The 17,153-nt window shown below is 42.3% G+C and overlaps 1 protein-coding gene across 5 annotated transcripts in view; it reads left to right on the forward strand.

Moving 5' to 3' along the window:
• The window catches only part of PLCH1 (phospholipase C eta 1), a 163,049-nt gene that overhangs the window by 100,720 nt on the left and 45,176 nt on the right, over positions 1-17,153 (forward strand). For 4 of the 5 annotated variants that reach the window (XM_073359624.1, XM_073359623.1, XM_073359625.1 and 1 more), the window contains 3 exons: positions 406-576; positions 8,539-8,632; positions 12,276-12,479. In XM_073359624.1, the coding sequence (XP_073215725.1) occupies positions 406-576; positions 8,539-8,632; positions 12,276-12,479 (469 nt within the window). Of the gene's footprint in view, positions 1-405; positions 577-7,201; positions 7,491-8,538; positions 8,633-12,275; positions 12,480-17,153 lie in introns of those variants that run through there. The other variant, XM_073359627.1, reaches the window with a different exon arrangement.

The raw sequence follows: 17,153 nt of genomic DNA on the forward strand, positions 1-17,153 counted from the left end.
ATGAAGTCAGTGGGCGAGATTCTGATGCTATCCAGTGTGACTCCATTGAATCAATAGATCACTCTAGATTTACACCAGTGTAACTGAGATCAGAATCTGGCCCAATGTGAGTCCTTCTCATGAAATAATTTAATACAATGAAATCTAAAGACAGAATTTGCCTTTTCATTGAGATTTTGTCGTTTTACTTAATTTAATTTCCACCAAGAAATCCAATAAGAATCCTTTAAATTTTGTTGTAACATTAGCAAGTGCTTGCTAGCGTTGTTGAGGATGAGTGGGTTCATGTGGCTTGAAGTGTATTGAAAGTGTATCTTTTCTTATACGTATGTTCTATTCTGCTCCATTCCCTGAATTCATCATATACCTACCCAGCACACTTACTTGGGTGTTCTTGCTCCTCAGGAAGCTGACACAGATGAGAATCAGGGAACCCTAACATTTGAAGAATTCTCTGTGTTTTACAAGATGATGTCATTACGACGCGATCTCTACTTGTTGCTTTTGAGCTACAGTGATAAGAAAGATCATCTCACTGTTGAAGAATTTGCTCAGTTTCTGAAGATGGAACAAAAGGTAAGAGAATAATAAATTTAGCTGATGGTCTTGTTTTAACACACAACAAAAGTGTGCGACCAATGTTAGCTCTTACTTTGTCCAGGCTGTAAACACTAGCAAATGCTAAAAATGAAAGATTTGGAATGGAGATGCTAAGACAAAATGAATCTGATTAAATACTGTAGTACAGTAACTCCTCACTTAACATTGTAGTTATGTTCCTGCAAAATGCAACTTTAAGTGAAACGATGTTAAACGAATCCAGTTTTCCCATAAGATTTAATGTAAATGCGGGGGGTTAGGTTCCAAGGAAATTTTTTGGGGGCAGACAAAAGGCATTATATACTGTACAGTACTGTGGTTGGGAAGTGCCCCACACTTACCCCACACAGACACAGCCCACTGCAGGCATGGATGCTAGGAAGCACCTTTGCAGCAGCAGTGGCAGCTTACGCGGAGAAGAACAGGTGCTGACTTTGTTGGGGGATGCTTCAGGCCTGCCTTTTCCCATCCCCGCTCCACTCCAGGCCAACTTTTTCCCACCCCTACTCCACCACCTCTCTGGAGCACGCCGCATCCCTGCTCCTTCCGCACCCCCAGAAAGTCCTAAGCGCTGCCAAACAGCAGTTTGGCAGGCTTAGGACTTTCTGGGAGGGAGGAGGAGGAGTGGAGACGTGGTGCTTCCCCGCTCTTTCCCCTCCCTCCCAGAAATCCTAAGCGCCTCCAAACAGCTGTTTGGCAGTGAGGGAAGTGCTGGGAGGGAGGGGGAGGAGGCGGAGGCGGAGAAGAGGAACTTGTGCAATGCTCCCTTGTAAAGTCGCTGCTCTTCCACAAAATCTTACATGCAGTGGACAGAGCAGGCAGCCAGACGATGTTATAAGGCAGCATTGTGCAACTTTAAATGAACATGTTCCCTAATTGAGCAGTGACGTAACTTTGAAACAACATTAAGTGGGAGGACTTTAAGTGAGGAGTTACTGTACAATCAAATGCTTTTGGAAAGCAGGAGCTTTTTGATCTTTTATGGGGGAAAAGTGGCATATTAGGTAAATAACCACACTGGCTTATACTGACTTCCAGATAATAAATTTACATTTAATGTTAGTAATCCAACAAGCAGTGCATTTTAGTGCTGTAATGTTGTATCTTATAACTTCTCTTGCCTTTAGAAAGTTTCTTGTTTATGTTGAAAGGAGGGTGCAATATGAGTAAGGGTGGCAGAATCTGACCTTTAATAAACAAAAGGTTTGAAAAGCGTGTTAGAAAGTGAGTGAGGACAATACAGATTACATTTTAAAGTAGAAACAATTACTTGGTTTTTAACAAAATAATGTAGGATGAAGAAAAAGCTAAAGTCTGTGACTTTCCATATCTGATTTGCCTGTCTAGTTTTAGTTCAGTAGTTTGTGTTAAAATGAGTTTTTGATGCAACATCTTTTCATTTAAACTTAAATTAAATCCCATACGTTTATTGAATTTTATCCTCAACCTAGGAGCCTCTAGGTCACTTTAAAAACAATAAATAACAGCTACTGTACCTTTAAAAAGCAAGACTTAAATATTTACAAATTAATAAAAATTTACAATGTTCAAGCTACTTATACAGGAAGTTAATAAAGTGGACTCACTTCAAGCTATCACTACTGACAATTGATTAGTGTTTTCTTTATTGTAGTTTTAATATAATCTTTTGTTCATCCCTAAAGTGAAGTGAAGTAATGAGCAATATATCAGAATTAATATTATTGGAGTATTACATTATGACAATCTCCTGTTTTGAATTCTGACTTGACTATGTCAGAGTGGGGTTAGGCAGTGTGCCTAGAAATATATATCTTTATAACAACTTTTTCTGTTAAAAATCCATGTTCTTTGTACAGGGCTTCTTTTTTAAAAAGATTTTTGAAGAGATTGTGAAATTTGTTTTGGCTTAGTACTTACAAGGCTTTTCTTTGTGTATAAATTTTGGTTTAGTACTCAGCAGTTCTCTTCTTGTAACAGGCAACATTTTCACTGCCTTTACCAGCTAGGGCACTGGTATCTTTTTGTTTAAAAAATATTAGAGATAAGCTATACAACATGCACAAACCTCTGTATTTGAGCTCTTCAGGTCAGAGACTATGACAGAATTGTTTGAATGTAGGCACCGAAATCCACATTTAGGCTTGATTGTTGTACTGAGCAACTCAGAGTGAAGACTATAAGAGCTGCAGGTGCTGAGCACCTCTGAAAATCAGGCTACTTTTACTTACTTGCTTAAATATGGATAGACTGTAAGCTCTCTGGGACAAGGGCTGTCTTTTAGTTCTTTGTTTGTACTGCATCTAGCACAGTGAAGTCCTAATCCTGGGCTTGGAGACCTAGGAGCTACAGTCATACATATAACAAATTAAGATGCTGGTGTATGAAAGTTATCTTTAGTGTGTGGACAGCAGATCCCATTGGCTGGGAAGCGAGGCCAATGGGAGCCACAGGGGTGGCGCCTGCAGGCAGAGGCAGCATGTAGAGCTCGGAGCTGAGGTAGGGGAGTTCCTGTTGCCCTTCTGGGGAGCCCCCCAGTAAGCACCGCATTGCATCCCAATCCCCAGCCCTGAGTCCCCCTACACCCAAACTCCTGCTGCCTGGGTGTGGGGGAGTCCGAGACTGCCCCAGTAACAGCCGGTGTGACTGGTCCAGGGGCTGCTCAGACGGCTCCCGGGCCAGCCGCATGGGCTGCTGCAGAAGTCACAAAGGTCATGGAAAGTCACGGAATCTGTGACGTGGGTGACAAACATGGAGCCTTACTCATCGCTCTATTGCTGCTTTGCTAACATTTGATTGTTGGGTGGTGGAGTTTTCTAACATCCTACCCAGAGGGACTGTGACATCCTCCTTCCACTCTCTCCTCTGCAAGCCAGGGATAGTGTCACTTCTTGATGAGTTTTTGTGACACTTTATTTTAGGCCAACAGATGACTCATTCAAATACTCAAAAAACAACATCTTGCTGAACCTGTAGAGGGTTGGTTTTTTGAAAGAAAAATGTCTGCATCAAAATCAGTCTTTCATCAGCAGCGTATAAATTCCTACATTCAAAAGATTTACGTTCCAGTATTAATTAGCATATTCAGTAACTGATGTATCCATATATGCCTATATTCAAACATTACCGTTCATGTAAAAGGCATTTTACAATTTAATTAAAGTAAATTTTAATTAGAAGTGAGAATCTGTGTCATCTCTCTCAAGTTAAAGTTAAAAGAGCACAAGTGAAGGGACTCCTGTCCCTTAACAGCTGTAACCTTTGCTTAGATTAGACATTTTCATTCCTATTACACATGCAAACGCTGCCATACAGACATCAAGAAGCCTGTGAAAATGATGAAAAAGTTAATTCTCAACAGGTTGTGCTGAAGAAGGCTCTGCTAGGAATAGCCTTTACAATCAAAGAGCAGCCTCTACTTGAGCTTGGATAATCAGTTATTTTCTCCAGTGAAGTGTTCTCATTTCTATTATCCTGTGTAATTCTAGTAGGCTTCTCATGATGCAGGTTTAGCTTGGAGTTATAAATAAAATTTTCTAAGAAACAAACTGAGCCATCCCCTGTGCTCTCTATAACATTTGGAGGGAGAGAGATATGAGCTGATAGATGATAGATGAGCTGTCCTATGATTACAGTGTATAGTTATTTCAGTATACTAGCGATGTTTGGTATTTGTATTGAGGTTTGTTTGAAAGATTTAGCTATAAGAACCTGCAAGTCATCCACTATTTTCATGTTTCTTTCCATTAGCTGAGAGCAGCAGTTCTCAGCTTATGGGTCACAGCCGCCAAGATGCTCACCAGTTGTTGTCTTCACGTGTCACACTCCATTTCCCATTCTTTGTCTTCCACAGAAAAGAAATTGCTCAGACATGTGCAGCTGGTCTCTCTCAGACATGAGGAGCACCGCGAACAAATGTACCCAGTGCTCACCCTGCTTCTTCTGAAGCACTGAGAAACCTGAGCAGTTTTTAGGAACACAGTTCAAAGATTCTGTGCTGTAGCTGAGAAGGACCAATTGTGAGGGGTTGGGCTGACAGAAGCAGGATGGTCATATTATGACAAAATTATTAACTTCAGCTTAAAATCTTGGAGCTACTGTTCAAAACCTGTTAAACCTCCTTCTCTGCTGGCATCTTGGCATGAAAGTTGAAGTGAAAATTCTTAGAAATACCAAGTCTTCTACTTTTTAGCATTAAAAGTCATGGTAAGGAAGAGCCACTAAACCATATGCTACTTCTGGTGCATAACTCTTATTCTTGCAGCTCTCAGAAACACTGGCCAATTATTCTATTTAATGCATCCCAGTAAAGCAAAGATAAATGTGCCTGCTTCCTCTAGGGTACTGAGTGCTCACCTAAAACTGGCAAAGGCAAAGACACAGGAATGTTGAAACCCTGCTAATGGTGTAGAAGGCACGTCTGTGCAGAAGGAGACTGAATACACTTTACACACATGGTCAGACAGCCTGTCTTCTATTGCAACCTGACAAGTTTTTCATCTACTCAATTGATGATGATGATGGCAGAGAGAGAGACCCTCAGCAGAAGTCTCCCTCACTTTAATAATTCCGCATTCTGGCTGTGTTTTCTGCTTCAGTTTTTGCATATATTTTGTTTGATATTCGTTTGCGTTTGTCCATTTTGTCTGCCTCTCTTGTCTATTTAGATTGTAAACTCTTCAAGGCAGGGACTGTCTTTTACACTGGATTTGAACAGCACCTGGCACAATGGGGCCACACTTCTGATTGTATTACGATAGCATGTGGCAGTCCCAAACAATGGTCTCCATTAAGGAAAATATGTTCGTCACAATAACACTAAAGCACAGGCTTAAATCCCATAGCAATCAATAGAACTCAAGCGTATGCTTAAGCATGGTCTTGCATATGGACTTAAGCACATATTTAAGTGCTTTCTTGAATTGGAGCCAATACTGGCAAATAGGGACATCACTAGTGACATGCGGCAGTCTGGATGGTCTAGCTGTGCTTTTAGGCTTAGCACAGCTTGCCACAAATGCCTATGGTCCTTAGAAGAGGTGTCTTATAGCCTTATTGACAAAGATATGCATCATGCATTAATGGTGTGAACGTCTTACCATCCATTTTTACCACAAATGTATCACATAACATGTGAAACAATGGGTGGTGCAGAATAACCCTGGATAACTTCTGCTTTTGAAGATGTTTGCAAAGCCATCGCAGCCATGAAATCTGTAAAAATCCAGGAGGCCCAGGAACATTTGCTGAGTGGGGATGTGATACACTGACTCACCTTCTGATTTCTATGCAATATCTGGGAGTCAGAAGTAGTATCATAATAGCGAAAAGAGAGACCAATATCATTAGTGTCTGAAGGGAAGAGCTCAAAGTGACTGTGGTATCTCTTCAGTGTTTTATAGAGACATACAGAGAGCATAGATCAGTGGTGGGCAACCTGCAGCCCATGGACTGCACGTGGCCCATCAGGGTAATCCACTGGCAGGCTGTGAGACAGTTTATTTACATTGACTGTCTGCAGGCATGGCTGCCCGCAGCTCCCTGTGGCTGTGGTTCACCGTTCCCGGCCAATGGGAGCTGCGGGAAGCGGCGCGGACTGTGTTGCCAGGGGAAACTTCATTGTCCCATCGTTATTTGGACTTAAAAAAACAACAACACAGCAGTGTAAGATGAAATGATTCCTAGTGCAAACTAAGGATCAAATTCTGCCAGGAAAACTTTTATGCGGTTGCATTTGTGTGCATTAAAAAGTTGCCAGAAAACCTCATTAGAGAACTACTTTTTGTGGTTGAGTGAAGACGTGTAAACCTCTGAGAGACAGGCCTGGAGATAATGGCATCTCATTTTGCTTGACAATTTGCATTTCAATAGCCAAAGTTCTTTTCAAATGAGATCCAAAGAAACAGTGTCAAAGCAAACATCAGGATTAATATCTCTTTCAGTGTATCACTAGAATCTCAACATCCTTAGGTATCTGCTGTAACTGCAGTACCTTCCTGACTCTGAACAGAAAGTACTTTAGTATTACAGGATTGATGAAGTGGCAAATATTGACAGTGATTCTGCTCTCACTTCAGTCACTGGAGTAACTGTATGGCAGTTAATTGATTTTCCTAGCATAAAGTTGGTGTAACTGACAGCAGAAACATCAGATGTGGCTTCTCTCTGGTCCTGATCCTGTAAAGACTTCTGCACGTGCTTAAGTTTATGCACTGTGGATAACTCCTTGATGGGGGCTGTTTACAGTGCATAGAGTTAAGCATACGAGTAAGTCTTTTCAGACCTGCTCATTTGTGTGTGCAGCCCAGCAATATTACAGGCTCCATTACTGCTACAGATATGAATGTTTCCCAAGTTACTGCTAGTTTTAAATAGTGCACATAAGTCTGGGGATAGTAGATGAGACTCTGTCCCTTCCTCTCAGTTAGTGACATTTTTTGAACTTCTCACTAGCTAGGATAATTCACTTCTGCCCATATTGAGTTCGTGTCCCTAACCTCTGTTTGCAAGAACCTGGGAATGGGAGTCAGGGAATGGATCACTTGATGATTACCTGTTCTGTTCCTTCCCTCTGGGACACCTGGCATTGGCCACTGTCAGAAGACAGGATACTGGGCTAGATGGACCTTTGGTTTGACCCAGTATGGCCGATCTTATGTTATATCTACTAATATCACTATCTGTTTCCCTCCCATTATGACACTTACTGTTTGCACATTAAGATTTTTCCCCCTTCCACTTTCTTTCACATTTTGGCCCTATGCTGCATGGTGCTGAGTGCTTCTTGAGAAGTGGTCAGTGGGAATCAGGGCCTTCACCATCTCTTGGAAGATGCTCAGCACCTGGCAGAATTAGGCCCTTAAAGAGCTCCGCTCAAGGATCTCAACCTTCCTCAAAAGATGTCCACAAAGGTAAGTGTTGGTACTTGGGCCTGCTTACCTACAGACAATGGTAGGGAGGATGAAAAGCAAATCAAGGCTATAGAAGTAGTAAAGTCACTGGAAATGCCAGCCAAAAGAAAGTAAATTCCTCCAGTCAATGAGAAGGAAGAGCAACAAGCCACCAAGGGAACATTTCTTTGAATCTGAACCGTGAATAGCAAATAACCTGCAACACTGAGCAATCCGCCTTGTTGCCTTTGCCTGAAGCAATAATATTTAATACAGACTAGGTACAATTTGAGAAAGAAAACATCTATCTTCCTGGAGTCTTTCACTTGAAGTATGATTGATGTCTTAATTTGAAGTTATGCAAAGCCAGTGTTTGAACTAACTTTGGTGAAGAATGAGAAGCTTTATGGAAATATGATAGTATCATTTTTGTGGAAAAAATATGCCTAACCTAATCATTTTTTCACTTCACTTCTGTTAAGTTTAGGGTATGAAAAACAGCTACTTGTCATTATAGAAAGGAGATAACTGACTTCAGTAGGGCCAGACTTTCATCTCTGAACCTGATTCTCCGGTCACATCTCCTATGTATCACAAGTAACTGCTGAAAGCAGTGAAGTTAATTGTCGAAAACAAGTGTGAGGAAAAAAATCAGATTTTTTAAAAAGTAAATTGCATTAAAAATATCAGTATCAATCCTTTCTCTGTACTTACTATTATAATATTGGAATTCGAACTATTAAGGACTCTTTTCCTGCAAATTTTCAGCTCTTAAACCAACCAGTGTAGTTGTGATTATCAATTCTCTACCATGTTCATCCTAAAAGTTAAAAGATAAAGAGCATGAGGCTTGTGGAGAGTTACCAACCCCCTCTTTCCCCCTTTCCCACCCCAGAAAAAAAACAAAGGTAATTTATAATAGTGTTACTGCCAGTTTTATTCATGGTTGACTGAGTTCAGTGTTTGATCACAAGATTTTCAGCCAGACACAGGGGCCTGAAGTATATTTTGACATGTTGGTCACATACTAGAAAAAAATATGTATACCAGTGCTGTCATTTTTGTGCAGATGAATAATGTGACCACAGAATATTGCCTTGACATCATAAGGAAGTTTGAAGTTTCAGAAGAAAACAAGGAGCAAAATGTTCTGGGGATAGAAGGTAAAGTATTTGATTCTCAATTTATTTCCATTGCAGTAGAGTGGAAGAGTTCTAACAACATTTTCCTTGATGTGGCTTTTAATGTCTGATGACTACAACCGATTAATGTGAAGGCTCAACCACATGATTGTTTGGGGGGTATTTTAATAAGTTATGGGTTGAAAAATGGGAGAACAATGGGTTCTAGTACTGTACTACCAGCCACAATTGTACTGCAAGTGATTCCAATATCATCTTAAAACAAGAGTGCAAACAAATTTGTATTGGTTCTTATTGCTAATTGATTATTTGTGTTTGTTTATACCATAACCTATTTTCATTGATGTAAAAAAAACTGGTGCTGTTGCACTAGTGTAAAACCACTCTACAGTGGTCCATTAATTTACACTCGAGTAAGTGGCAGCAGGGAACATAATAGGGCCCAGAATATTTTCTTACAAGATTTAGAAACTTGCTCCTTTCATTTGCAAAAACAAGGCTGCAGGTGGTATATTAATTCTGAAACCAACTTAATACCATATTCAGATCTGCATGTATCAATAAATCTTTCAGAATTAGATTGAAATAATTTAAATGCTACGGTCGGTTAATTAGCCCAGAAGGTAACTTCCATGAGCAGATTAATTTGCTTGTTGGATTCTGTAGGGATAAGAATCATCTTCTTGCTAAACCACAGCAAGGAAACAGGAGGCCTGGATTTATCCTCATGGTTCTGCCATAAGTTCTGTTACTCTGGGAAATTCACTTAGGCTAGAATTAAGAAAACAAAACAAAGCAACAAACTGTGGCATTTTAAACATTTGAAAACACTTCTATTCCTATTAGGTTTAATAACGCTCCCCTCACACTTAATTACATTCAGAGTCTTAATAGTTTGCTTTGTCCCTTTAAAACATTTTAAATTCCATATTCTAAAGTTAGCTATTTAAACTCTAGTCCCAATTCTGATCTAAGTTACACTGGTGTAAATCAGTAACTGATGCAGTGGAGTCATGGTGGTATGAAATCAGAATCAAGCCCTCTGATTCCTTGTCAGGATATGGTAGAGACCTCGGAGCCAAATTCATCCCTGGTATAAGTGGTAGCTCTCATTAATTTAAATGGGAATCGTGTCCACTTATGCCAGAGCTGGATTTAGGTCGTTTTCACATTATTGTGACCTATTGGAATATTTCTGCAGTGTTGCATTTAGCGTGGGTTCCAACATGGAAATGGTTACCAGTACAAAATTCTGGGGGATCTCCAGGAGGCCAGGCCTATCCCCTTGCAGGCCCTGTGCCTCCATATCTTTCCGAGCAGCTGCCAGGCATTTACTCTGGCTCCAGCTGTCCCGACATTTCTCTTAAAGAGGGATCCCACTGGTGAAGAAGGCTCCATGGAAGAGGTAATATTATCCCAGTATCATAGGGCTGCTTGCACAACAGGCTAGAGCACAACAGGCACACCTGCCTCATTTTCTCCTTCAGAGTCCCCAGGACTAGGCCAAATAGTCTTTCCGAATAAAAATAGCCTTAGCAGCTTAATCTATCATGAGAGAAAGCCCTGTGCAGATAAACTATAACACAAATCCCATAAGCACAGTCCCAAATTCCCCAGCATAGTCCAGAGGGTACATGCTATACACCAAGCACAGCTTCAGCATCTCTCACCATGGGATCTCTCACCATGCTCCAGCTCTCCAGTGCAACTTTGACATCTCTCACCACACTTCACTCCCAGGCTTCAGTTTTCTGGCTCAGAGAGCCAGCAGGCATCACCCTCTCCTGCTCTCAGCCTTCAGCCCTCTCTAGCCATGGCTCTGTGGCTCAGCAAGGGCCGGCAGCTAGCCCCTCCACAGCTTCCTAGCTCTCAGCCCTTTCCAGCCTCCTAGCTCAGGACAGACAGCAAACTAGCCCTTCTGTTGACTCCTAGCTCTCAGCCCTGTCAGCCTCTCTAGCTCAGGACTGTCAGTGCACTAGCCTCTCTGCCCAGTGAGGGCCTGCAAAGTTTACCATTCCCTGCAGACTGTCTCCCAGGCAGCTCTCACCTGCCCCTGTCCTTTGCTTCTCCAGTCTGTGCACTCAAGCAGTCCTGATGCACCAGCTCTCTCCTATTTACCTGGCCCAGGTGCTGCCATGGCCCTTAATTATGCTAAGTGGAAACACCTGTTTGGGCACAGGTGCACGGGATTGGTTTCATTTCCAGGCGATGACCATCCTATGATACCCAGGATATATCACTCTTAGTCCATAATCTTCACTGGGCCAGTAGAAAGACAATGTGCATCCCCTTGATGCCTCATACCCCCAACACGAGGCTCCCACTCCATCCCTTACACCAACCCAGTCATTTCCCCATTCCTCCAAATGGTTCCCCAACCTGCAGGAACACTCTCCCGGGTCTTTGGAAAGAGGGATGTGGCTGCAGAGGCAATTGACATCCCTTCCCCCATTCCACAACGCATCCCAAGGAGTCAGGAGATATCAGTTTGCCGAGGGTCGCATCTGTGCAGGGCAGTTTTTAATGACAGCGAGGCATTGTTTGGGTACAAAGTACCTGATTGTTTGCAGTGGTGTTTAGATTAAGATAAATAATTTTTAATCTTATCAAATAATTTGAAGAAAGGAAGTTTTATAACTTTTAATGGAAACAATGATGAGCTGTTTTGTTCTGTTTGTTATTGGAATGTTTTCGTTTGAACTGCAAGAGACTGTGTTAGCATACAGTACTTGCCTAAGTCTGTGCATCAGATTTGGCCCAGAGAAACTCTCCAGGGTCCCAAATAATTTTTACACACAGATTTCCATCATATACTCCTTAAGGGCATGAAGGAAATGTATGATGTGAACACTGACTTGATAATGGGATTGCAGATCTCTGCTTTTCTTAGTCTGCCATATTGCTGCCATTCATTATTTAAGCTTTCATATTTACTACTTGAATACAAATTTCTGCTCCCGCTATTCTTTGTTAATAGATGTCTTATGAATCCCTTAGCTCAGTGCCATTGCTGTCCAAACTCTGCTGGCTTTGGTAGGCATGGATTTGTAAACATATTACTACATTGTTCTGTTTTGTTTGTTTTGTAGTTTGTTTAATATTTCTTGAGAGACAACAGTGCATGTGATGCTGTAGAGACCAGGAGAAAATGATAGACTTGTCTGGCATAAATGGTCAGAACTCCCATTGACTTTAGCAGGTGTAACTCCTGTTGATGCTAGCAATGAATTTGGTCTCATAGACTTATAGACATTAAGGTCAGAAGGGACCATTATGATCATAAAGTCTGACCTCCTGCACAAGGCAGGCCACAGAATCTCACCCACCCATTCCTGCAATAAACCTCTCACTTATGTCTGAGCTATTTAAGTCCTCAAAGACTTCAAGGTGCAGAGAATCCTCCAGCAAGTGACCTGTGCCCCATGCTATAGGTCTTTGGCCTCGCCTGAAGGAACTTGCAAAAGAAATAGTCAAACCATAGATGGTAGTTCAGATACTCAGGATGGTGGATTCATCCCACATGACACAGCCATTCTTGGGTGGCAGATTAACACTGACAGGCTTTAGCATAAATTGTATTTATTTTATCAACCTGTGTATTCTACTAAGGTTAATCTGTCCAGGTACACTGCACTCTTGAAAAACTGTTTCTTTTTGTTCAAAGGTTTCACCAGCTTCATGCGCAGTTCTGCTTGCGATATATTTAACCCTTTGCATTCTGAAGTCCACCAGGATATGGATCAGCCCCTTTGTAACTACTATATTGCTTCATCTCACAATACATACCTGACAGGAGACCAACTTCTATCTCAGTCCAAAGTGGAGATGTATGCCCGGGTGTTGCAGGATGGTTGTCGATGCGTTGAAGGTAGTTTTAATGTTATTTGTTTGGGTGTAAAGCTCTATAAAGTCTGACAGACATTACTCTTAAGTTTTAAGTTTGGCACTGAATGTGCAAATTAATTTGCTCATATTTTACTTCACTATCTTCTTCACCTGTTTGGTAAATTTTATTTGTTAGCAATCTTAACAAGTAATGTTTGCTGTTGAGATGAGTGTCTCATACAGACAAAGCATAGCCACTGCTGGTTTCTCCTCTGCGGCCCTTTATTAAATGGCTCACCTTAACATTGGCTCTAATAACATTTTCCATGTCTTCCCCATTGTTCTCTTTCCTCCTGTTGCTTTTAGTAATATCTGTCATAGCCCAATAACCTGGTGTTTCTGTGTGAAACATCTCTGAGACTAAGTTGGTGGAGTTTGAAGTCAAACTCAAAGTTAATAACATCAAAATCACTGGAGTTACACCAGGGATAAATTTGACCATCTGAGTTTAATTATAAGAATCTCAGTCATTCTAGAAACTCGATGTTCAGATTTTCTCATCAGTAATAGCATTCTGAGATAGACTAGAATGTGTTAAGAACAAACACTGGGAGAACACAGGCTCTGCAATAGTTGATTAGACCATTTGTTCATCTACTGCAGCAGCACTGTGCTTCCAGAAGTGACCTTTGAAGGTGGGGAAAAAAACAAACAATTGTGCAACACTGTACATCGTGGAAATAAATCCTTCCTGACCCCTGCAGTTGATAATGTACACTTGGGAAGCATAAGATACTGGGATATGTGCGACAATAGCAATTCTCACTATATATTTTAAGATAAAGAGGTACTGCCTTTAAGAGCTTTAGTAGCCTTTAATGCCTGCTGTAGAAGCAGGAGACACTGTAATAAACTTTTTTCTGGATAGTCCCCCCTTTTTCTTCATCACCTTGGCGGGATTTCAGACTAGCAGTTCCTTCTTTTGGCCTCTCTTTTTTGTTGTTTTCATCTTCTTCTTTGCCTTCACTTTGTCCTGTCAGTTGGGTTGGGTGGCTCTTGTTCTTTGACTTCAAGTCTTCTTCTTAAGTCCATCTTCCAAACTGACACCACCCTTCTTCATGTCCTCCATCAGCGTCTCAAGCCACCTTTTTCTAGGACTTCCCACATCTTGTTGCCTCACATGACCCAGCTGTCTCAGTGATACTCCCTCAGCTTTTCCGTGTGGGGGGCTACCTTCATCATGTCTTGTACCATTTCATTACCTAGCCTATCAGCTCTTGTCTTACCCAGCATCCACCCAAGCATTTTCATTTTGTCAGTGTGAAGTAGTTATTTTTCTCTTGTCCTCATTGGCCAGCGTTCCAGCCCATACTCATGGCTGGCCTAATCATCACCTTATACACTTTGCTCTCTAATTTACTTGGCATATTCTTATTGCAGAGCATCCACATTCCCATCATGGCTCAACACTGAATTGAGGTATTTAAATTGTTGCACAGACTTTAACTCTGTACCCTCTAGTTTTAGTGGCTTTTCGTTGTCCCTCTCAACGAAGCATCACATGTATTCTGTCTTTTGTCAGCTGATTAATAAGCCATTTTCTTCTAAAACAGCTCTGCATAGTTCTAGTCCCTTTCCAATTCATATTTATCTTCACAGCACAACATTATGTCATCAGCAAAAAGCATGCTCCATGGAGCCTCTCCTCTAATCTCCTGTGTCAGGGTGTTCATTGCAATCACAAATAGGAATGGGTTTAAAGCTGATCCTTGATGTGGACCTACCATCACAGTGAATGACTCATTGTAGCCACTGCTGCTTCTCGCTACTGTTGGCCACCCTAGTACATATCCATGTTAGTCTGAACATATGTCTTCAGCTGATTGTGCAACCATGGGCACCACCACAGCAATTCTGTAGGAGCTGTTATAAGCCTTCTCTAAATCCACAAACACAAAGTGTAATTTTTGGCATTTCTACCTATGCTTCTCCTGCAGTATTCAGAGTGCAAACACTGCATCCATTGTTGACTTTCCTGGCTTAAGCCTGAACTGACTGTTGCTTACTCCAGCTTCTCCTGAAGTCTTTTCTCAATAATTCTTTCCAGCCTTTTCATGATGTGGATCATTAACTTGATGCGTCAATAATTGCTACATTCTTCACATCTCCTTTACGCTTGAAGATTGGGACCAATGTGCTTTTCCTTCACTTGTCAAGCATTTGTCCAGTATAGGGAAGTAAGCTGAAAAAGTTAGTCATCAACATTACTCCCTCATGGCTAGGGCCCTACCAAATTCATGGCCATGAAAAACGCATCATGGACCGTGAAATCTGGTCTTTTGTGTGCTTTTCCCCTCTACTATATAGATTTCATGCAGGAAGACCAGTGTTTCTCAGATTGGGGGTCCTGACCCAAAAGGGAGTTGCAGGGGGGTCACAAGGTTATTTTGGGAGAGGTCACAGTGTTGCTGCCCTTACTTCTGGGCTGCTTTCAGAGCTGGGCTCCCAGGCAGCAGCTGCTGTTCTCCAGATGCTCTGAAGGCAGCGCCACTATCAGCAGTATTGCAGAAATAAGGGTAGCAGTCCCACAGCCCCCCCTACAATAGCCATGCGACCCCACCTCCTTTATGGGTCAAGACCCCTAAAATTATAACACCGTGACATTTCAGATTTAAATAGCTGAAATGAAATTTATGATTTAAAAAATCCTATGACCATGAAATTGACCAAAATGGACCGTGAATTTGGTAGGGCCCTACTCATGGCCTAATGCTCTGACTGGTTCAACTGATACACTGTCTGGTCCCACTGCCTTCCCACATTTCATCATCTTTACCACTGTCTCCACCATTTTGATAGGTCTTGTGAGGTTGTTGCTTGCAGACACGTCCCTCGACAGTTTCTTCACATTCTCTACATCGAGCAGCTTCTCATAAAATCTCTGCCACTTCCTAGTGATTTTGCAGATTTCCACCAGCACTCTTTCGTTTTCACCTTTGACACATGTCACAGCTCTTAAGTGCTCTGTACTTCTTTGCCTTATCTTGGCTAATCTTTTCTCTTTAAGTAGTCTTGTGTATAAGGCTTTACATGACTGACTATTAGCTTCTGCAATGCTCTTTTTCACCATTATTTTTTTACCAGCTTGTAGTCTTCATAACTTTCCCCCATTCACACTTTCTGCCATCATTTAAACCTTTCCTCTTTCTTCCTTCCTGCCACATGTACATCGCTGGACCATCACCATGTCTCTTTGCCATGAAATTACACTCCTTTCATCTAGCCACAGGTAACTTGTGCACCTTCTGTAACTTGTTCGGATATTTTCCCCCCAAACTTTGTTGGTATCATCATGGTCGGTTTTGTCATTCTCCAACTTCTGTAGAACCTCATGCTTAAATCTCAGACTAAATTACCTTCCAGGAGCCCCTGCCACTTTATCCTTTGATCCACAACTCATCTTTTGTCTCCCACTAACATAATCACCAAAAGTCCATTACAAGCAATCTTTGTTGGTCCACAATCTGCTCTCCTGGGATCACTTTACAGTCTCTCACATTTTTTAGATCTCTTCCTCATGTCAAAAAGTAATCAATCTGGCACCTGTTGGCACCGTTCATGTATGTAATTAAGTGCTTCTCCCTCTTTACAAAGTATGTATGGACAACACTCAGTCCTTGGGCTCTGGCTAACTCTACGATATCCTCACCATCTTCATTTCAGGTTCCGAAAACTCATCCTCCATGGTGATTGTCATACTCCTTACTGTGTTCTCCCATCTGTCTGTTAAGATCTGCTCTGATAATCAAGTTCTCAGCTTTGATGGAATCTCTCCTTCTCCTCAACTTGTCTGTGAGGCATATCCACATATGACATTAAATATTCTAGCAAATTCCTTCTTTTGGCAGTTGTGGTGGTGTATGCACACCCCGTCCCTTGTCAGGGTGGGCAGGGGGCATGCTGATACCATGGTTACAGCCTACCCAATTGTCTTGGGTCTCGCTACACTAAGATTCAAGGATCAGGGTCTGAGCGGCAGCCCTCAGGTACAGGGCAGCGTGGCCTAGCGGCCAGAGTCCATATAGCAGCCCCAGAAACAAGACAGCGCAGCCTAGTGGCCAGAATCAATATAGCCACCCTCAGATACAGGGCAGTGTGGCCTAGTGGCCAATACCCAGGGGGCTGTCACCAGGGGGGTGGCAGCCTGGGTATTGGGACCCGGGCCCACTCTACTCCACCGGGCCCCGACCCAGGGCCCAAACAGTGGCAGAGTGGTCCACCACTGGGTCAGTGGGGAGTCCCAAGAAAACACGCTGACCTCACAGGAGTGGGAGATACTACTTACTTACCCTCTCTGGGTCACTTCCTACCGAGCTTCCTGAAGCTGTAGTCACTGGGGCATCGGGGTCTCTGGGCTCCTCAGCACAGGTAACTCCCTGGGACTCTGATGGCAACAGGTCTCTGGTCCAGATTTCAGGATCTCCGGGTCCCGCAGGGATGGGCCGAGACAGCTTTTCAGCTGGAGCCTCCAGCAAAGGTCCTTCCTCTCCAGCAGTCAGCCTAGACTGAGCCGGGCTTCTCCCTTGTATACTAGCATAGCACTTGGAGCATGCCCAGTGTGGTGTGAGGGGTGGGACTTCTTCTGCCGATAGTGTGGGGTTAACCCATTCTGGCCTAGTGCCAGGTATGCACGCCCCATCACAGCTTTCTTTTGTTG

This window comes from Lepidochelys kempii, chromosome 9, assembly GCF_965140265.1.
Source record: "Lepidochelys kempii isolate rLepKem1 chromosome 9, rLepKem1.hap2, whole genome shotgun sequence".
Lineage (NCBI taxonomy): Eukaryota > Metazoa > Chordata > Testudines > Cheloniidae > Lepidochelys > Lepidochelys kempii.